The 22962-nt window shown below is 39.7% G+C and overlaps 2 protein-coding genes across 3 annotated transcripts in view; one reads left to right on the top strand and one right to left on the bottom strand.

The window, feature by feature from the left end:
* The window catches only part of LOC121514982 (disintegrin and metalloproteinase domain-containing protein 10-like), a 29297-nt gene extending 24311 nt beyond the window's left edge, over window positions 1-4986 (top strand). The window contains exon 16 of one of the 2 annotated variants that reach the window (XM_041795488.1): window positions 1712-4986. In XM_041795488.1, coding sequence (XP_041651422.1) covers window positions 1712-1935 — 224 coding nt within the window. In that variant the 3' untranslated portion in view covers window positions 1936-4986. The remainder of the gene's footprint in view (window positions 1-1711) is intronic. The other variant, XM_041795486.1, reaches the window with a different exon arrangement.
* A 7320-nt stretch (window positions 4987-12306) lies between these two features.
* On the bottom strand, window positions 12307-22728 carry LOC121515084 (aquaporin-9-like). Its single transcript, XM_041795666.1, has 6 exons — window positions 22603-22728; window positions 22309-22435; window positions 19390-19527; window positions 19071-19189; window positions 16447-16664; window positions 12307-13565 (listed from the first exon to the last, which is right to left on the bottom strand). The coding sequence occupies exons 1-6, from the start codon at window positions 22699-22701 to the stop codon at window positions 13343-13345; spliced, it is 924 nt and encodes a 307-aa protein (XP_041651600.1). The 5' UTR covers window positions 22702-22728; the 3' UTR covers window positions 12307-13342.
* Between the last annotated feature and the right edge of the window lie 234 nt (window positions 22729-22962).

Here is a 22962-nt window from a genome sequence, read left to right as displayed (position 1 = left end):
CCATGGTCTCTAGCAGTACTGTAGCTAAGTTTAAGGTTCCTGTTCTACTGTAAGACGGCCGATCTCTGAGCACGGAGTTGATCATAATCATTAACATGCATTTAAACGTGGCTTGTCACCTCTTTGGACCACTTCTGCTTTGTTTTTATATCTATTTTCCTTGTAGTTTTGCAGTCTCCTCCGAACCAAGCTCGACTCTTTAAAAACGACATTCTTCCTTTTTACCTACTCTAATGCCATCCCCCCAGCCACAGATAAAGCATGCAGTCCTGACATACACTTGTTCTTTCCTCTGGTCCAGCAAGGAGTTGTCAGAACCAGTTTTTCTGGCCCAGAGTCAGTCATTTGGGTATGGAAAACCAAAGAACTGGTGCCAGGTCAGGCTCTAGCTTTGAACCAGCACTGGGGGACTGGCTTGGTGGATTAAGGGTAATGGTGTGCCTAGATACAAGTCTAGGTATACCACGGGAATATATACAACTATACATTATTTCTACAACTGAACAACAGTTTGAGATACTGTAACACATAAAAATGCCCTGCATGGGTATGGTGTGCCTTGATATTTTGTCCTGATCTTAGCAGTTTTCAACCAGTTGTTGCTTTGAGCCAAAAAAGGTTGAAAACTACTGGACTAGAGTTTAGAGTCTTGGCTCAAGGAGGTGAAAGACTACCTCCCAGACAAAGCAGCATAACTATGTTTTTTCTTCTAATTTACCTCAGAACAACTGCAAAATGATACCACTGTTTTCTTTGAATAAATGTTTTGGCATAATGAGGGAAAGAAGCTGTTAAAAAAGTGGTGCTACTCCACTCAGTGACACACAGTGAGACAGTGCATGCAGGGCAAGTGAGGAAGAGTGTGTAATTATTCACAGGTGGAGGAAAAGGAAGCAGTTAAACATCTGTTCTAATGCAATTTAGTTTACCAATGAAGCTAACAGACTGGTTATCTCCAAAAAGCTCTGCACGTTCATCGCACAGTGATGTCTGCATGTCCTCTCATCATATCAATAATAAGCCACATCTGTAATACATGCCTCCATGTTGTGCTCATTACAAACTCTTCTGAACAGATTTCACTCACTAAAACAACACAGAAATGTAGTTTAAAACCTTAATTATAAAAGCCTTCTTAATAAAATGATACAAAGTTTAAATTAGGCAATGAGCCATGCTGGGCTCTGAGAGAAGGTACACTGGCTCAGGTAGAGTCAGGCTAGAATTTTGGACCTGATCTGGCTCTTAACATGATAGCATATAGGCCGTCTTTGTCTGTTGCTAACAAACCAGCCATGTGGATTTTAACAGAATAAAATGCCGACTAGTCTTTAGGTTGTGTCGTTCTCTGGGCTGACTCTTTTATTCAGGTTTTCACTGTGTAGAAGTACCAGCTCCATGGCTAAACTCATTTCCCTGTTATTCTACATTCCCCAAACTTTCACAAAGATGATGCAAGTTGATGTCATGTGTCTGCCTAAAACTGTTTCATGTATTTCTATATACATTATAGTGCCGCACTTTCATCATCTCCTCTTTTAAGCCTCCAAATTGATATGTCACAGTCTGACACTGAGTGCCACAGACTGTCACAGTGTGAGAGATGACTCTAATAAAAATGTTTGCAGAGTGTCAAGTGTCATCATGTAGTTTACAGTGAACCCACGTTCTGGCTTTTAACAAGCTTAATTAACTGCCTCCCTCCTGACAGGCACTTTGAAGAGGCGGCGAGCGCAGCAGCACGCCAGCTCCCAGGTGCAGCACCAGTCCCAGCACCCGCACTCCCACCAACACGGAGGCCACGGCGGGCACGGAGGCCACGGCGGGCACGGCGGCCAGCGGCAAGCCCAGAGGCAGCCTCAGCGGCAGGCGCAGCCCCAGAGGCACCACCGCCAGCCCCGAGAGAACTATCAGATGGGACAGATGAGACGCTGAGACCCTGCATCCCACCCTCCTCCCCCTTCGCCCCCCCAATGCCTTGGCTCCTCCTTGTGCCTACAGTGGGAAACAAAAAGCGTCACTCCATCCAAAGAAAAGCCTGACATGGTTGTTAGTCATCATCATATCATCCTCCATCGACAAACACTACAGAAAAAGAGAAAACACTATCTAGCAACTCGATTGGCTCTTTGTGGAGTGGACTCGAACATCAGCCATTTCTTAATGCAGTGTGATCAAGCATCTTTTTCCACCTCTTCTTTTTTTCTTTTAAAGGAGTGCCAAGGAGTTAAGGAATCATGTGTAGCTTTAGTACATTATGTGATGGTTTTATTTTTTTCTGTTGTTTTATTGCAACGTCTTCTTTGAGTGACACGCCCGTGGCTGCTGGTGAATTGTTCTGTGCTTCTTTTGTTTTTTTTCTTTTCGCCATTCTAGCCAGGAATGAGAGACACTCAGTGGGGATTCGCGGCACTTTTTGTGATTTACACATGTCAAAACGGCAAAAGACACAGGCTCCGGTCTCTTCGTGCAGACAGCCCTCTGCATGTGACTGTACATATTTAGTGTATCATAAGTGAAAACAAACTATTTCTTCTACTGTAAATGTGTAATTCTTCACTTTTTTTCTTTGATTTTTTCGGTTAGTGCTCTCAGGACTCTTAACACATTTATTGAAGGAATGATGGTTGCGACAGGTTCCTTGGACTGCGACGTTCCTTGAGGATTTGATGCCATCGAGTCCTCTTAGCAGTCGTGCAATCAGGTGGAGCTCTGTCGCTATCGTTAGATTGCTCAGTTTGAAGATCACCATATCCCACTTTTCAGGCCTTCTTTGTTCAAGGTCCCTTTTTTCATCTTTTTTTTAAACTGTCTTTCTAACATCATGTTTCGCTCATATTGTGTAACAAGCTAGATGACAGAAGGAATTATTGGAACAGAAAGGGAAGGAGATCGTCTAGTTTGGTACACTTTTATTGTCTTTTTTGATTTTGTTTTTGATAAAGAATGAATAACCACTAACTGATGCTCATGACGGTTATGAGTGAACCTGTTCTGATATGAAGATGAGGGAAAGCGAAGGCTGCTGTGGATTAGCGTATCATGTTAAAGAGTTAGTTTACATGAGTGTTAAAATAAATTTGAAAACGACTCCAGTGTGTGGATGTACAAAAAAATGTAAGATTAAATCATTCTATTATTCTTCAGATAGCGAATCTAAGAACTTTTCAATGTGGGCATGCAGACACATTTATTAAATGTGACTATTAATTGACCAAGGTCTGTACTATTTGTATGTCACTCAACACTATTTCCTTTGACAGCTGTTAATGTTAGTCTTAAAGTGCGTGGAAGGAGCAGCAGTGTTGTCACAGTATTCACACATTCCTCGGTGTGTTCACTATTTTTCACAGGAGACAAACTACTGCTGTTAGATTTACTTTTTAAAAAGATATTCACTTCCAGATACATCCTGGTCAGATTTCATCATCCTCCCCTTGAGAGCTCATGAGTGCTGCCGTCAGTGTGAGTTTACATCTTCTTCAGCTGAGCTTTGTGCACACATTTTCAAACTACAAGAAGCTTCTGGAGCCACTTTAAATGGAAGACATGAAGGAGGGACGTGATTGTTGTTTTTTTTGTTGTTTTATTGTGGGATTGTTTGACCTCAGGTGTTTACTTCCTCCTCTTGCTGCAGCACAGCAGGGAGGACGTTCTTGGAAGGGATGCTATGATAACACTAAGCGGAAGGATTTCATAATCTGGTCATGATGTCCCAGTGTTTGTTTACTGTGCAAACTTTCCTACACAAACAGGATTATTGGAGTGGGTAAAAGTTTGGTGCAGGCATTAAAAGCTTGGGCATTTTGCTTTAAATATTCAGAAAAGGGTTTTGTTGTGTGCGTGTGCTCTGACTTAATTGGATCCTGGCATTATTATTTCTGAATGCATGCAGTACTAACCTCAGCTAATATCGTACAATACTGTCCTGATGGTTGTTGGAGTCACACATGTGCTCTGGAGGGGAATCACAGTCAACACTTTATCTCACATGGCAGATGAATCAGGCAGGTCGGGGGTTGCTCAAACTTCTCATGTCTGTACAAAAAAGGAGCTCTTTTTAAAATTTCATCTTCCAGGCTGCATCACGCCCGTTTGACGCCTGGAGAATTTACATGTAAACTTGTACAGTACTTCGAAAAATTTGCATTTCATTTGAAGATGAAAATTACATTTTGATACATCTGTTCCATTTTTTGTATTCTAATTCCAGAGTAAGTTGTTCAAAGATGTTCATATGTGACAAACTTTCCTTTCTGCTAAGTTATTTATGTTCTTCTTTGTGCTAGTTGAAAATGGAGTTTGCTTATGATACTTTTCTCCACCATCGTCTATGATAAAAACAATTCAGGGTGATGGAGTTAATGTTACATTCTCATTTTTGTCTTCGTTATCCTGTGGCATGGTTTGGGTAGAAGAGCAGAAGAATAATGCCTGTAAATTTTACTTTATTTTTAATTTCGTAGTCTTGGTAAAGAAAAAAATGTTTTTAGATAAACGTGCACTGAAAATGTCCAAATTGAGTTGAAATGTCGTAGGTGATGTAGGCCGAAAGAACACAAGATTAAAAGTAATACTACTGTCTGATTTTAATGTTCACTGTGTTTTATACAGTATCGGAAATTTTTGTTCACTTTGAACATTTTTACTAAAAAAAGAAAAAAAGATTTCAAATTGTATTGTGCAAAGAGATGTAATTTTTGGAGTACTTGAAATGCATTAATTAAAAGACTGGTTCAAAATAAAATAGACCCCTGTTTACTGTCTGTAAAGTGTGCTCTCTTTGGCTCTGTCTGTTCCTGTAGGGGGGTTAAGTTGGATCAGGATAGAGGAGGGGTCAAATTAGTGAAGGAAGGGCTGCCCACAAGAAGGACCCTGAAAAACTCAGAAAATGGGCCCTTTCCAGCTGTGATTACTGGGTTCTGATGTTTGAATTATTTACTTGTGCTACTGAATAACATCTTTCTGTATGCTACATTTTGTTGCTTTTGAACCTTTTTGCCCCTTATTTTTGGCACATTTGTCCAATTTTACTGCTTTCTGCCCATTTGTACTACTGTTTTGTCACTTTTAACAAATTTCACTGTTTTACGCCCATTTTTGTTTTTACGCCACTTTTAACAGGTTTTTGCTGCATTATGCAATGTTTTTGCTACTTTTTTGTTTTACAACATTAACCCGTTTTTTGCTGGTTTTTGCTATTTTTTGTCAGTTCATGCCAATGCTTGCCACTTCTTGTCACTTCTTTTTGGCATTTGTATTTGTTTTGTTGCCACTTAAAACCAGTTTTTACCATGATTTTTTTTTTTGTTTTTTTTTGTTTTTTTTTGCCACAATACACCCATTAATGCCCCTCCTGTTTGTCACATCTGTCCCATTATTACTTTCTTTGCCCTTTTCAACACTTTTTGTTACTTTTGGTTAATTTTTGCGGTTTTCAACCCTTTTTTAGCAAGTTTATGCCACTTTTTAACATTATTTTTTGCCACTTTGTGCACATTTATGCCACTTTTTACGACTTCCAGCCCCTTTTTGCTGTTTGTTGCTCTATCTTCACGTTTTTTGCTGTGCATTTCTCCACTTCTTTTGGCATTTATATCCCACTTTTTGCCACTTTGCCTGCTTCTTTTTGTTTTTACCATTTTGTTTGGGCCACTTTTTATCTGTCCTTTACCTGTCTCTCTCTCTCTCTTTTTTTGCCACCTTCTTTTATGCAGTTTAACCCATTTTGCCATGTTTTGTCCATTTATGCCACTTTTTGCCAGTTTTCTGCTTCTCACCTATGTTTTTTTGCCTCTTTTCACAGTCTTGTTATTCTTTTCCGTTCAACTTATCAGTTTTTCTGCTTTATTTGCTAATATCCTGACATTTGTGCACATTGTGGCTAAGCTAAGTCTGACATTTCTTTCCAAGTGGTTTCAGCTAGTGTGTCGGTTCATATCCTTACCAAAAAAGAAAAAAAAAAAAAAAAAACATTCTGTTTTAAGAAAAAGGGTGTGCTTTTGAAAAAAAAGCTGTATTGTATCACAGCATAAATAAATAATTTATTTGTTGTTGCTTTCACTGGAGTTGTTATTATTCAAGCTATGGGCCCCAGAAATCTCTGCCCTTTATCCTCCATTGTGGGCAACCTTACGTGGAAGTACAGTTGCAATAAAGTATGTGAACCCTTTGGGATTTCTTGGATTTCTGCATAAATTGGTCATAAAATGTCTTCTGATCTTCATCTAACTCACAACAGTAGACAAACAGTCTGCTTAAACAAATATCGCACAAAAAATTCAATGTTTTCATGTTTTTATTGAACAAAACATGTAAACATTCACAGTGCAGGGTGGAAAAGGTATGTGAACCCCTGGGCTAATGACTGGTTGACCCTCCTTTGGCACCAATAACCTCAACCAAACGTTTCCTGTAGTTGCAGATCAGACCGGCACAACGGTCAGGAGGAATTTTGGACCATTCCTGTTTACAAAACTGTTTCAGTTGAGCAATATTCTTGGGATGTCTGGTGTGAATCGCTCTCTTGAGGTCATGCCATAGCATCTCAATCGGGTTGAGGTCAGGACTTTGACTGGGCCACTCCAGAAGGCGTATTTTCTTCTGTTGAAGCCATTCTGTTGTTGATTTACTTCTATGCTTTGTGTCGTTGTCCTGTTGCATCGCCCATCCTCTGCTGAGCTTCAGTTGGAGGACAGATGGTATTAAGTTTTCCTGCAAAATGTCTTGATAAACCGGGGAATTCATTTTTCCATCAATGACAGCAATCCGTCCAGGCCCTGAGGCAGCAAAGCAGCCCCAAACCATGATGGCCCCTCCACCATATTTCACAGTTGGGATGAGGTTTTGATGTTGGTGTGCTGTCCCTTTTTTTTCCACACATAGCGTTGTGTGTTCCTTCCAAACAACTCAATTTTGGTTTCATCTGTCCACAGAATATTTTGCCAATAGTGCTGTGGAACATCCAGGTGCTCTTTTGCAAACTTCAAACATGCAGCAATGTTTTTTTGGACAGCAGTGGCTTCCTCCTTGGTGTCCTCCCATGAACTCCATTCTTGTTTCATGTTTTACTTATGGTAGATTTGTCAACACAAATGTTAGCATGTGCCAGAGATTTCTGTAAGTCTTTAGCTGACACTCTAGGATTCTTCTTCACCTCATTGAGCATTCTGCGCTGTGCTCTTGCAGTCATCTTTACAGGACGACCACACCTGGGGAGAGTAGCAACAGTGCCGAACTTTCTCCATTTGTAGACTGTCTTACCGTGGACACATGAACATCAAGGCTTTTAGAGATACTTTTGTAACCCTTTCCATCTTCATGCAAGTCAATTCTTGATCGTAGGTCTTCTGAGAGCTCTTTTGTGCCAGGCATGGTTCACATCAGGCAATGCTTCTTGACAACAGCAAATTCAAAACTGGTGTGTGTTTTTTATAGGGCAGGGCAGCTTTAACCAACACATCCAATCTCATCACATTGATTGGACTCCAGGTTGGCTGACTCCTGGCTCCAATTAGCTCTTGGAGAAGTCATTAGCCTAGGGGTTCACATACTTTTTCCACCCTGCTCCGCGAATGTTTACATGTTTTGTTCAATAAAAACATGAAAACATTTATTTTTTTGTGCAGTATTAGTTTAAGCAGACTGTGTTTGTCTATTGTGAGTTAGATGAAGATCAGAACACATTTTATGACCAATTTATGCAGAAATCCAAGAAATCCCAAAGGGTTCACATAGTTTTTCTTGCAACTGTACATGGGAGGTATACAGAGGTCAAGGTAAACCGTTGTTGTGCAATGAACACTGGTAGCAAAAAAAAGAAGGGAAAAAAAAAATCCACTGATTCCATTTGAATATTATAAACAGAAGAGAAGAGCTACTGAAAATCAACCTTTGTGGAGCCCCTCCCCCCTTGGTTACTGTAACAAGTTTAAGTAAAATCTTCAGTTGCTGGGCTACAGTTCTTACTTGAAACAATAAAAAATCTGCAACATAAATTATTTTTATTTTTGTTTGATGGATTTGATTAGCGTTGAAAGAGTTTATTTAGGGCAAGTCTGGGTTTGGCGAAAGCCAGGAGAATATCACCTGCCTGACTGCATTTAGCAAACTTTGATGTTTGGTAGAGGAGGGGTAATGGTATGGGGCTGTTTTTCAGGGTTTGGGCTAGGCCCCTTATGCCCAGTGAAGGACAATCTTAATGCTTCAACAACCCAAAACATTTTGCTTTGTTTCTAACATTGTGGCAACAGTTTGGAGAAGACCCTTTTCTATTCCAACATGGCTGTGCCCAGTGTCCAAAGCAGGGACTTTGAAGAAATGGTTTGATGATTTTGATCCACCCATCGTGCATCTTGGGATGAACTGGAATGAAGGTTGTAAGCCAGGCCTTCTCGTCCAACATCAGTGCCTGACCTCATAAATGCTGTACAGAATGAAAAGGCACAAATTTCCACAAAAAATCTAAAAAACCAGAAGGGAGGGGCAACTCCATATCAAAGTACATGTATTTGAATATGTCATTACAGTCCCTTCTGGTGTAATGGCCAGGCTTCTGAATAATTTTGTCCATATAGTGTATGTTCTCTCTTTTACAGCTTAAAAAAACTTAATGAAGTTCTCCTTGTCCCCCTATCAAACTTTAGCAGAATTTCAAACACACAGACTGGCTTGTATACCACACCTTGTTGAGCGTCTCATTCCTGTAAACAGCTGAGTTGCAGTAGAGAAGCGTCCACAGCAGAGGGAGCAGCTGCTGTTGAAGAAAAGTGACCATCATCAGCACCACATGCAGCTCCTCTTTCATCATGCCTTCACTTATCAATGAACTTTTCCTCCATTGTGAGTGTTTGATGATGTAACAACCATAGGAAAAGTGTATGTCAGAACCTGAAAGCACGCTTTAGCACATGCAATGCAATGTGGTCTGCTATTGATTTTCAATACGGATCCTAAGCTGCACTCGCAGGCTGTGACATGAACCAGTAGAGTCACCCACCACAGGAGTTTGAATTCAATATTTCCTACATAATACAGACATGGAGTTGCATTTCAGTTTGTAATGCTAAAATTGTTGCTGCAGTGTATTTTATCTCACTTTTCTTCCAGCTGATTTCACTCTGTGGCTCAAACAATGTGCTATCAGAGAAGACAATAGCACAAACCCTGCTCTGCATTTAGAGATCCAGCTCTGTGCAAGGAGCTGATGTCACAGTGGATAAGTGAGGAGCACCTTTTGTCTCTGTGCAGTAACAGTGAAAGAGCATGATTGTAAAAGTAGCATTGGCCTTCAGACTGGGGTGAGAGCGAGCTGACACAACGCTCCAAAGAGCAGCTGACCCTGCAGCCTGAATGTAAAGAATGGAAACACACAGGAAGCAATGATAGCGCTACTAGCTTTATCTTAAAGTCAAATGATCTCATCATGTAACTTCATCATCTTTAGAAAGCTTCTTGTCCATTTAGATTCTCATTCATCCAGATCATGGTCATTCAAATCTTTGTCAAGAGGACTTGAGGAACTGGAAGTTCTTGAAGGTGTTTCATCTCTGCTTCAAAAGGCCTCTTCAGTTTTGAGGACTAAAGGATCTCGACGAAGATTTGGATAATCATGGTTCTTTTTTTTTTTTTTTTTTTGCTTGAAAAGTGGTTTGATCTCTCAGGATTTTAGATAAGCCTGTCTTTTTAGTCACTCTTCAATTCAGGAAATTCTAAATAAAGATAATAGTGCTGTTGTCATGGTTGATGTCCAGTGTTCTTTCTTTATGTGCTTTTTTCTCCCTCTCATTGCTGGCTGGAAGGGGAGGGCAGGAGCACTGGGCAGTCACGGCTGCAGACAAACTTTTGTCAACGGAGATCTCCTCTTTTCAGCCTCGTGTTGAGCCTTCAGATGCCAGAGTATTCCCTCAGCTTCACGGGTGGTCACGTGACTCTCTCAACTTCTGATTAAGTGTGTTTTTCACAAGTGATTTTCCCATTTTCACTAATTTAATACCTTGTTGTCTTCCTCTCTTGCATTGTCTCCTACTCCCTGTCATTGCTTCTGCCTGCCACCAGCCAGCTCACTCATCTTTGTTTTGCAACATCATTTCTGTAAAAACTAAAATACTTTATTTACCTACAACCCTGCCTCATGATCTGCTGTAGACTTAACTTGTATGAAATATTATCTGCTGTTGAGTAGGGGTGTGGAGGGTTCATTGTTATGTTTAAACCTTATTTTTCCTTCCCTTAAACCCAAAAGATCTATAGGGAACAAAGGGATTCATAACAACATTCCTCATATGGAATTATTTTGAAGGTGTCCTTTTGATTTCACACAGACAAAGAGGAATGTCCTCAGACAACTGTTCCTTTTTGAGTTCTAGTGTTTTTCCTTCAGATTGGTATGAGTCAGCACAGTAGCCTTCTTCTGTCTCATTCAGATCCAGCCTTTAGGTGACAGCTGACTCAAACACACCTTTATATTACTCAGCAGAGGGTCAGTCTATCCAAATGGATTTTCCTCTATGTGCTCCATGAATTCAATCATGCAATGTATGCATGACACAAACATACATGAACAATAATGGGATGTGTTCTTTGACCCCCCCCCAGGCTGGTGTCAGATACTCAGGCCCTGCAGCCAACAACTTGTGCTTCTTGCACAAGTGTCATAGTCCAGTAGCCTTATAATATGGATGGAAAAAACAGTGAAGCAATTCTGTGCTGAACTGTATGCCATGATAAAATCACAATGTGACTAGCAATGCATAAATTCAAACAGAGAGGGACTGCAAGGTGCCATGACGTCATAGATGTCTTACAAAGGAGAAAAAGAACTGGACTCTTACTCAGCAGTCCTGTTTTCAGATAAAACTAAATGCATTCCATTTTGAAAATCAAGGTCCCAGAGTCTGGAGGAAGATCAGAGAAGCACAGAATCCAAAGTGCTTGAAGCCCATTGTTTTCAGTTTCCACTGTCAGTGATGGTTTGAGGTGTCATGTCATTGATGGATGTTGGTCCACTGTGATTTATCAAGGCCAGAGTCAACAGTGTCATCCGTCTACTATGAGATTTTAAAGCCCTTCATGCTTCCATCTGTTGAGCTTTAAGGATATGCTGGTTTCCTATTACAGCAGGACTCTGCACCTGCCTAACCTGACACGCCAGATGGATGTGTGAAAACCTCTCACACAGCTTTTGGGAAAGGGCAGAGCCTTTGAAAAAAACTCAGAAGGTGATTGGATGAGCATTCTGTCTGTCACATCTTTACGGGCCAATCAGAGAAACAACACGTGACATAGCCGCTACCAAGGAGTAAACTCCAGAGAACTGCATAACACGAACTATGGCGACTGTAGACATGTCAGTACACGACTTTTGTCGTTTTTGAAAAGAAAATAACTCACAGCTGTTCTTTGTTCTTCTTTTAACTAAAAATGTAGCCAGGTTCTGCACCAGCCTCTTGTTGCTGCTTGCTTACGTCACAACTCCGCCACGCCCGAAAGCACTGCCCATCATCTCTGATTGGTCCTGTCACTTTCTAACCGGGCCGAAACTGTTCAGACGGGAGCTTTGCAAGATGGATTCGCCAGTGAGAAATATGGAAACGGGCGTATCCATCTGCTTTGCAAGGTTAGCACCTGCCCACAGTGAGGCCATAACTATGAGAAACTGGTTTGCTGACCATGGGATTACTGTGCTGGACAACTGGTCTGAGAATCTCTGGGAAAATCTCAAGAGGAAGATGAGAGAGCACTTTGGGCTTCATAACACCCCAGCAGTGCCACAGACTGATTAGCTCCATGCCACGTCACATAGATGCAGTAATTTGTATAAATGGAGCCCTGATTATTGAATGATTATTCTGGTTTGTGTTTTTAATCTTCTGATATTCTGATATCTGAACAGTGGATTTTATGAGCTGTAAGCCATAATCATCATATTAAAACAAAAAAGTCATGAAATATGTCACTTTGAATAGGATGAATCTAAGATTTATGGAAGTTTCACTTTTTAAATTAAATCAGGAAAAAGTAACTTTTACATGACATTCAAATTTTTTGAGATAGGAGTAACTCCCACAGACAAATTACAATCACTAACTTCCTGCTCATGTTTGATGATAATCAAAATTGATGCAATCGAGTCAAATATCTCACATAAAATTCATATTTATATAAACTTTAATATAGTTAAAACAACATTCAGTAAAATACAAATTTTAATAATGAATAAGAGGTTTGCAAAAGAGAAATATCAAAGTAAAAACAAAAAAGAATAATATGGCAAAAGACATGAGGGACAAATCTTAAAGGAGCAGGTTAACTATTATTTCAGTCCAAAGTGTTCTCATAAAAATACATCTAGAGAGACAGGGATGTTATGTTATATTTATAATACAGTATTTACACTGTTAATGTAGAAAGTCTTAACAATGTGAAGCACACAGGTCTGAGATATCCATGTGTTCATGTATGGAAGCCCTAAATGGACATGCATTCATTGTATTTGCTTTGTTTTCCATGAGAACGATTACATTTTAGTTGTTTTCTCAAGATCTGGAATCAATTATCTCTAGACTCTAGATAGCAATGCTGGTTCTCTGTGATAATGAGGTAATCTGTTGAGATCTTCTGGAAAATTACTCAGGTTAATTTATTATCGTGGAAAACCAGCTTTGTTATCTCATGATTTGAGAAAACAAGTAGAAATCTAAAACTACAATGTACTTGTTATCACAGAAGTTAAAAAACATGCATGGATGAGTGTCATCTGAGGGCATCTGTACTTATGAAACAGAACCAAACATACTTTTTGAATCATTGGGTCATCATTTAACAAATACATTGACAGCACAGACATCAGCTAGAGTGCTAACTTAGCCGCAGTTTCTCCATCTAACATGCTATTTTTAACGTATTTTTTTGTTTTCAACTTTGAATTTTTTATTGCCACCATGACAGAGAAGAATTAAGTCAGTTAAAGAAGAATTATAAGTTATCACACAGCTGTATTAAATACTTGATTCTGATTGGCCAGTTATCAGTCATCAGTGTTTCAACAGTGTGTTCCTCTTAAACAACAGGGATCTCTTAAGGAAAAGCAGACAACTGCTCTGTGTAACTGGCTAATCAGACTTTAGTGTTTAATACAGTCTGTGACAAATTACTATGACACAGCTGTGTTAAATACTTGATTCTGATTGGCCAGTTTTGCACCATTCCATCTGTGATAACAACAGCTCATTCTACATGATCCCTTATGTTAAACTGTCCTCACAGACAGATGCTGTGCTTATGTTATTGACCTGATTGACCTTTAAATATTTCAACTGCATCGGCGTTGAAAGTCATTTTTTTAATTCATGGTGATCATCTCATATTTATCCTTCAGACTGCTGTCATCATCCTCCTCTTCATCCTCTTCATCCTCCTCCTCTTCCTCCGCCTTGGGCTTTTCCGGCTCATCCTGGTGGGGGCGGTGGTGGTGCAACTCAATGAGGAGGTAGTAGATGACGGCTGCCAGAACGCCCCCCACCATAGGCCCGGCCACAGGGATCCACCACCAGTACTCTCCGGTGCTGCGAGTGAAAAACACAACAAAGGAAAGAGTTCAATGCATCTCTGTCAGTGACACATGCAGCTGTCACTGAGGCCGCTGTACTTCACTAACTTCATCAGTGGATCATTCACAAACATCGATCACATCAGTCCACGGCATGTGATGTTATATAACAGCACAGACCATGGCAGGAAGTCAGGTCTGAGAAGATCTGCATAAACAACATGTACACCCTGATGGTGGAGGATACTTTATTAAGTGTCTGTCAGTTTTAACTAATCCTAAATGTTACATGCGGCCTGGTCTGGCCTGTCCTTTCTCTCCTTGGCTCTCTGGCCTTCCTCCTCTCTCTGCTTAAACCTGAATGTGGTCTGTAATCTTTACTCTCTCACAGTCTTTTCTTCTTCTCCACTTTAGTCCACATGCATGTCTAGAAATTTCCCTTTTTCTGGCTTTTTATTTTCATTTGTTTAGTTTATTTTGGTAGTTGTGGGGACAGTTAGTTCCACAGCCCACTGCTGGGTAGGCTTTCCTGTCTTTCCATCTTTTCTTCTGTGTGGCAGGCGCGTTCAGCCCCTTTTGCATATTTGAGTTCATTTTTCATTGTTTGCATGTTTTATTGGGTGTTTTTCAATCCAGCTTGGTATCTTGTCTTTCACTCTCTATCTTGTGTGACAGCCTTTTCTTATGTACTGTTGGCCCCTTTGTGTTTCAAGCCTTAGTTTACTTTCTCCTTATTGGCAGAAGGAGTAATTTGGGATTCAATATCTTGCTAACGGCATGCAAGAGCTGGGGATCAAACCCTGGACCCTCCAGGGGTGAGATGATGATGGACTCTACCACTGAACTACAGCTACCTCCAATTCTGATAAAAAAAATGCACAAAAATACTTTTTCTAATTATCTGATTTGTTTATATATATTTTTTTGTCCAAATAAGGAGAGGGGTCTTGGGTCTGGCTGCAGACGCAGCTCTCAGATGCCCTATCTTGCAGACCACTGCTGTGAGAGATAGCCTCCATCAGCCAGAAAGGACATATTTTCTGTTTAAGAATGTATTTTTTAAATGCACCTTTAATCATTAACAAAGTCTGATTGTTACATCATGAAATAACCACACTGCAAACATAACAGACTAAGAAATATTTCATAAATAAAACAGAAAAAAAGGTCAGACGCCTTATGAGGGATTAACGTGTGTATAGACCTGTTCTAGAAGTAGTGATGCAAACAGTGGCTCACATTAGCTACATTAGCTTTAACTAAAACTAATGTAGGTTGGCTAGCTAGGTAGTTCACATTAGTATGTAAGCCAAACCTTAGTGTTACAACAGCAAATGTAATTAATGCTAACATAGCTACATGAGCTACATAGGTAACAGAGCTACGTAGCAAACATAGCTAAGTTACCTACAATACCTAAGCTTTTTTTCCCCCTGTTTTTGCCTGTTCAGTTGGCTTTATTAACATTTTGATAGGTTGTGCGGGTCAGATTTTTAATATATAATCTTTGGAATTCTAATCCTTACCTTAACCAAAACAAGAAGTTTAATCCGATTTTAGTATGAAAGTTTTAATGTGTACTTCTGTCCTGACAGAGGAGGCGTCTGTGGTCTGCAAGAGGGGGTGTCAGAGAGCTGATATCTGCAAACAAGCCGTTTTTGACTTTGTTTTGCAATCATTTTTGCTACAAATAATCTAATTATAACAGGTTTTTTCTTGATGAATTTTAAAAGTATGATTTTAATTTTCAAATGAGTCAAAAATACACTGTACAAATTTAATAACCTTTGAAGTTATGAAAGACAAAAACATCCACTGTCAAAAACTTCCATGAAAGTATTACATCCATAGACTTTTGGCCATTTTTCCTGGGCTGATTCTTTGCCCGGATCAAAACCATCAAGATTTTAAAAAAGGGTTGTTAAACTGCAGAGACAAACTTTAAAGCACTGTCCCTCCTATATTAAGCCAGAGCTTTAAAGAAGGCCAAAGCTATCCTTGCTTAAAATTGTCTCTTGAATACAGACTGCTAAAATCTTGTCACAGGTACAGTGCTTTGGTGAACTTTTAGGCATGTTTGGGTCAAAAATCGAAGCTAAAGTAAGGCATAGATGTGACAAATAAGCTACCTGAGGGCATACTCGGGCAAGCAGGATTGACACAACCCCAGTCGTGCTCTGGTTGTCCTTGCATCTTTTGGGGAAAAAATGCAAAGGTACACCTTTAGGGCAGAGTAAAGTGTGGATGTGGCAAGTAAGCCTGACCAAGGGCACTGTCCAGGTGGGTAGCAGGGTTGCCATGAGCCCCTGGTTGTGCTGTGGATGTCCCAAGGGCTTGAAAACCACCAGTGCTCTCTGGGCATATTGTCAGGGCTGGAACAGCCCAGAAAAAAGAGATGCCATCTTGCTGCCAAGGGACACGTGTGTTGAGATGTGTCAAGCTAGCCCCATGGTGAAGCTTATGCATGTGACTGTACATGATACCAATATGTAAATCGAGGAGATATGAGTTCAGTTGTCCCAGTTTCTATTGGACTCATCCATAACTTCTTGTGATATGTGCCTTAAACAATAAAAAAATGAATAAAGTGTTGAGGATAATAAAGTTTACCCATACTTGACATATCCAAGGCTGTAATAACGCTCATCAAACAAAATCTAAGGTGTAATACTGAAAAAAATAAAAACCTTGTGAATTTAATGAAGATTGATTGATTAACTGTTACCATTATGTTACTAAAACTTGGCCTTAACATTTCCATATATTTCTCATTTTTCTTTTTTAATACTATCACCCCAGAGAGCCATTCATGTAAAAATGGTTTAATCGCCTTAGTTACACAATTAACCTTAAGGGGAAAATGACTCCCAATGTACTTTCTTGTCCCATGGAGTTACCTGAACACCTCCATCCCCCATCCTGCTACAGCTGTGAACAGTCGGGGTCCCAGGTCTCTGGCGGGGTTCAGGGGGTACCCACAGTTCAGCCCCATGGACACACCAATGGCCATGATGATCAAACCGATAGCCAGCGGCTCCACGCCTTTAGGAGCTCCAATGTTCCCTCCGTCAATGATAGCAAGGATGCACAGCACCAGCATGCCTGTCCCCACCACCTGCAGGAGTTAAAACATCACATGTTTGATGCACTACAGAGAAAAGGGTACACCATCCACATCACTGGCAATGCATTTCTAGCTCCTGTGGAGGACCTTTGATTTGTGTTGTTTTTTGCTCCTGTCTGTGGACAAAGCAGTCATTTTTATATCTTTGCTTTATAAAGGTGAGTGGTGTTTACCATGATTCATTGTGATTGTTTTCTTTGGGGAATAAAGCATACTGTAAACTGTGTGATGTAACACCTTCCCTGTGACATTAGTTGCAGTTATTCAAAATTACTATACATAATAATCAGTCTTTTTGGTAATGGTCTCTTTTAGGAGATAAATCAGCATCAGTAATTTAAGTTTGTTATATAAAAAGCTATAAAGTCCTCACACAAGCTTTAAGCTTAAATAATTTATGCATAGTTCATCTGCAAAGTGGTAAAACTGTGTTGGGCACAAGATAATCACACAAGAAAACATTTTCTCAATAATCATTCAGCGTGTTATCCCTTTAACGCGCCTTTAAATCCTTTCATGCCTCGTCTATCCATCCAACTGGGCCATTCCTGTGAGTGTGATATCTCAAGAAAACTACAAGGCATTTTCTTCACATTCTGCACAAATGTCCAGTTTTTACCTCAAGATAAACTGATTTGATTCTGGAGGTCAGAGGTCAAAGGTCAAGTTCAATAGGCCTTGTGTTCAGCCCTTGCTTGTGAAAGTTATATCTCAAGAATGCTTTGAGGGATTGTTTCCAAAATTTGCACAAACAACAACTCTGACTCAAAGATGAACTAATTACATTGCTGAGGTCAGAGGTCAAAGGTCATTTGGCCTCATGTCCATTGCTTGCTTGTGAAATTGATATCTCAAGAACACCACAAGGGATTTCTTCACACTTTGCTTCACACTGGTTCAGGGATGAAATTATACATTTCTCATGTTCACCCCTCAAACTTAGCACAAATATCTACACGGACTCATGAATAAACTATTAGAATATGGAGCTAAAAGGCTGAGGCCATTAGGTATCAAATTCATACAAGTCACACTGTCATAGGAACCATCCTAGCCCTTCTTCTGAAAGGGGGACCGGCGACACCCCCCTTGTAGACCGTTATCTGTCAGAGCGGAAATACATGTGAAACTTAAAATCAAAATTGGATTTAACTTTCAGTTTGGTTAGGGTAAGGGTAAGGATACCAAAGGTTGAAATAGAAAAACCTGACTTGCAGAACCTGATTACAAAACGTTAAATAAAGCCAACTAAACAGTCTGCTAACCGGAAAAAAGCTGTCCTCCATGAAAACATTCTAATGCAACCAATGTTGCTTTGGCTAAAGCTAACAAAGCTAATGCAGCTATGTCAGCTTTGAAAGCTACGTAGATACTGGAGCTTAAGTCTGCACACTTTTACAGTTTTACAAACCTCATATTTTATTCATGTGAGAAAAAAGCTATGTAGGTAGAGCTTAAGAAGCTAGTTAGCGATGCTAATTATGCTATGTTTGCTAAAGCTATCTTAGTTATGTTTGCTACATAGCTATGTTATCTACATAGTTCCTGTAGGTATGTTAGCATTAACTTAGTTTTTTAAACCTTGCATAATGCTAAGGTTTGGCCAATGTACAGTGCTTAACAAATTCATTAGACCACCCTAACCCTAACCAAAGTAAGGTTTATGCCACAGCTGCCCTAAATTAGCAGCATTGGTAATTAATAAAATCAGTTTTTATGTTTCTGCAATGGTTAATACACCACTGGTACTGAAAATGAAAAAGTCCGCATTAAAGCACTTCCTGATGCTGGATGGTCTGTGAGACAAATATGACAGGTGGTCTAATAAATTTGTTAAGCACTGTAGCTATGGTAACTTTGTAGCCAGCCTAGCTACGTTAGCTTCCAGACCCTCAGAAAACACGTTCCTACAGGGGCCAATAATCACCTTATCTGACACCTGCCCCTCAGCAGGGAAAACTAAGATTGAGAATAATTCTAATATAAACATAAAAATATGTATGTCAGTGGTTCCATTTGACTTAGTGAATTTCAGAATGTTTCATACACAGATAAAAACTCTTCACAGGAGCTTTAGAGCAATCCTGTTAAAGAATCTTATCTCAGTGTTTCACTCGATGTGATTCTGAAAAGTTTAAATTAAGCATACATGTTATTTTTGCATCACTGCACCCACTTAAAAGACGGAAAGTGGTGTTAGGTATAGATCTGACCTCCTAGAGAATGGCAGGAAATGGGTCATTAGACCCAAAACTGAGCCAAAGAGGGGGTGTCTGTCCCACTAAACAGGGCAATCAATTCTGCATTAGCTGCAATTGCCACAATTTAAAGTCCTGAATGGGTGTGGAGGTGAACAATGGAGGGGAAGGTCATCGGTTCACAGCCAGCAGAGCTCACCTGATCAATAAAACCGCCAAGGACTGACAGGTGTCTCGCAGGGTAAGAGGCAAAAATATGACCTGTTGCATTGATTCCTGTCACGGACAAAATCCCACTGGTGAAGTCCATGAAAGCATCTGTGAGGAGGAAAAAGAGAGATGTGAGAGGATTGATTTTATCTCAAACTGAAGAACATAAAGATGTTTTTTTTTAAACTCTGACAGCTGAAAGATGACACTCTTAGTTCTCTGTCTGCCGAGAAAACAAACTTAGATCGTTACCAGCTGTTAAGACTTTAAATCAGTGTCTTGGGTTAAACTTTAGGGTTTTGTTTTACCATAGTACAATCCAAAGACTGCAGCAGCTCCAGCAAAAGCACCAAGAAACTGAGCAATGACGTAGAAGGGAAACTTCCAGATCTTCAGTTTTCCAAGAATCACCATGGCCAGAGACACAGCAGGGTTCACGTGGCCCCCTGGGACAGAGGACAAAGCATGAAAAGCAAAGGAGGGGTGCCGTGGGTGGGGATGTCTGGCATGATATCCTCTCCGTCATTAGTGAGGGTGTCACATTTACGAGGGGCAGCAGAAGGGGAACAGAGCCTGGGGCGGTGCTGGGGTTTTGTTATGTATTTTCACAATAAAAGCAGCAGAATACTGGTCACTTATTAGAAATTCAAACAAAAACAAAAGCAGCGTTGTTCTCTTCCCGCTTTTTCATCCAGCTGTGCTCTCGTCTCATGCTACCATCTTTTTAAAAACATAGAGAATCTTCCTGGGATTTGAAATGACTTTCATGTAAAAGTGGAAGAAGCTGCTGTGTTATATGGACTCAGTCTGCTCTCCAACACAGACACATAAGCTCAGCCTGTGATCAATGCAGTTTGCAGGACATTTAACGCCCAGGGTTATGTACGACCCTGGAGCGGCTGTGCACTTGCGCTAACAAATCAATGCTCTGTATACACTCATTGGATGTGGACGGAGAGTTGGCACGTTCCTGCTGACTCTGGAGCCGTGGATGAAGCACATGGCTGGACATGAGGTCATAAAGTTATATTATTACAAGCTGAAATCTTTAGGAGTTAACATTTCATTATAACACACACAGGCATGCTGTGTCAGGATGTTTATGTGTTCAGGCACTGTTTGTTTGTCTTAACTATGAATGATTTTAATGTGGGGAGTCTGCAGAGCTTAACAGTAGATTAAACAGAGCAAACAAACAACTTTAACAACAGGATGCCACTGGAGAAAAATGATCTCAAAACATCCTTTTTGAAACCCTTGTAAGGAGTTTTCAACTTGTTACTTAGTAGTATGAAATCTGCTCTTTATGGCTTTAAAAAGCAAACAAAACCATCATCACCTAGACCTAATATTGTTATTTTTGATGTTTCTAACTACTGCTGCAGGGTAGGTGCAGGTCATGTCTGAGCTCTAATTTTCACAGCAAAACCTTAACATGAGCGTTACAAGTGAAGAAAGCAGGATATTTTCCATCAGAAAGCACTACCTTTTCATGTCAACAGGGGGCTCTAAAATCTTTGCACACTAAACATTCCTCACAGGAGCTTTAACTCTCATTCATCCAATTGTAATACTTAGATTTCATAGGGAAAAACAGATCTTTATGCACAAAACCACCAGTTGAACATCTGTATCTTCCTTGTTGAAAACCACATCTGCAAATAACATAGCCTGCACTGATTTCAGTAGTTGATTATATGTAGTATGTTGTGCCCCATTAATGAAATAATCGTAAGCTAGTGCAGCTATCTAAAATCAGGTTTGAACACAAGAGAAATGTGCACATGCACTAAAGGAGTGCAAGGATTTAGTTAATGAAACCTATGTCATGGAAAACAGACTTTATGGTTAGAATGGGTTTCCTATGATTGATCAGTCACAGCCACAATTCCTGCAATTGAAAATAAAATTTTATAACTCAAGGTCAAATATCTTCCGTCTTTCACATATTCTATTTTGAATAATCAGCCAATCATGCAATTAAGCTAATTTGATGGACTACATGTACAAAGACTGAAAGGTGCTCTTTAACCCAGAAAGTGTTCATCCATAGAGTTCAGTTCATCATCTCTGCTATGTTGAAGTCAGTTGTCTAACTGAGAGGGTAACTTCAATCATGGTGCACAAGTGTCTAATGCCCAAAAACTGTGCTGATTTAGGGAGGATTTTCAAATAATTATATATAATACTGTTCACTCAAAACTAAATAAGAGCTGAAGAAGCCATTTTGGATTTTTAAATTAACTTATTTTCTAACCACTGTTTACTGTTCAGTCTTACAGCGTGATGCAATCCACTTAAACACTGTCTTTTGAATTATCTCTGTAAGGCATTTGATTTTTTTTTTGATTGCCTCATTTTACTTCTTGGACAAATTGAAGTTCTTTTTTAAACATAACACAGATCTCTTTTAGCATTTTTCTCATTTTAAATTTTGGGAAATGCTTTTATTTAAGTGTGATGTAGGACCTTTTTTCCACATTTAATTTACTGATCCTAAACAACACTGTATATATTTTACAAGGATATGGATGGGATGACAGTTAAATAAAACTCAAATTGAAGTAATTGTACTGTATATCATACGTTTTGCTTTTTGTAATACTGAACCATTTCTACTGCCTCCTCTCCTTTGGAATGTAGAAAATGTTCTGAACTGTCAGCCTACATACCAATACAAAACAATTTTAGGATATTTTAGGTCATTCTTGATCTTATTTTAACATGTTTCATTTATTAATGTCTTATTTTCATCTTTTTGTGTTCAAAATGTTGTAAACACTTTGTTTTAAACTCTGTAAAGCACTTCAAATGGCCTTTTGTATGAGACACTATAACTAAGCTTGCCTAAACTTCCCATCCTTCTTTGTAGAATGCATATAGTTAATTAGCCTCGTCATACATATTCTTCTAAAAACTAACAGGATTAATGGGGATATTAAGAAAAAAGAGTTTCAAAAATCCTCATTTGATACAAACATCATTCTTATCAGACCCTTTCTGTAACTCCACTGCAATGAAGAGTTGCAGTGGAGTTAAGAGTGAAAATGAAGAGCTGCAAAGAAGGGATGGGAAAACAGTAACATAATTGGCAATCAGCGAAATGAATGCTTGAAATGCTTGAAAGGAGTATTGACACAATAAATCACTGTGGCTCATGGATGTAACTTGAGTAGGAATAATCAGATGCAGAAGTGAAAATAGCCACATTAACATAATTTATCTACCTGACACTCCACCGGCCACATACGCTGCCATCATGAGTCCAACAGAGAATCCAATGTGGATGGTGAGAGGTTCGCCCAGAGCATTTCGACTTAGGACGGTCTGAGCGACGGAGCCACAGCCAAACAACTGATCAACAGATAGGAAAAAGAACATCAAATTTTAACCTACATCTCTTCAGTCTCTTTGTTAACATAACATCATAACATATGTCTATACGTAGGGATGTAAAATGTAGACTTTAAGCCTATAGCAAGATTTCAAACTTCAAACAAAAGAAACAAATTTGTACTCACAACCAAAACAAATGTCCCCAGGAATTCTGCCAGAAATTCCTTAAGTATTCCATGTTTGAGTGCGCATCGTTGCCTCATGTTTTTGTGATTTTTCTCCATGTATCACTGATAACACTAGCAGACGTCCAGCTGCAGCAGCAGTGTGAATCTCTGGGACTGAGCAGAGCTCTCATGTCAAACCTCCACCTCTTACCCAGCTATAGCCATTCAGCACAGACCATTGATCCATTTGATCAACCATCACACTCCTCTACATCCTTATCTACTCAGAAAGTTTGGGCACAGGGTGTGACGTGACTATTAGGATCATTTTCTGGAATTTTTATGTGTCATCAAAGAAAACCACCTTTGGTGCAAAAA

Source organism: Cheilinus undulatus, linkage group 9 (genome assembly GCF_018320785.1).
Source record: "Cheilinus undulatus linkage group 9, ASM1832078v1, whole genome shotgun sequence".
NCBI lineage: Eukaryota > Metazoa > Chordata > Actinopteri > Labriformes > Labridae > Cheilinus > Cheilinus undulatus.
Note: the sequence above shows the minus strand (reverse complement) of the source record. Positions and strands in the feature narration are given on the sequence as shown.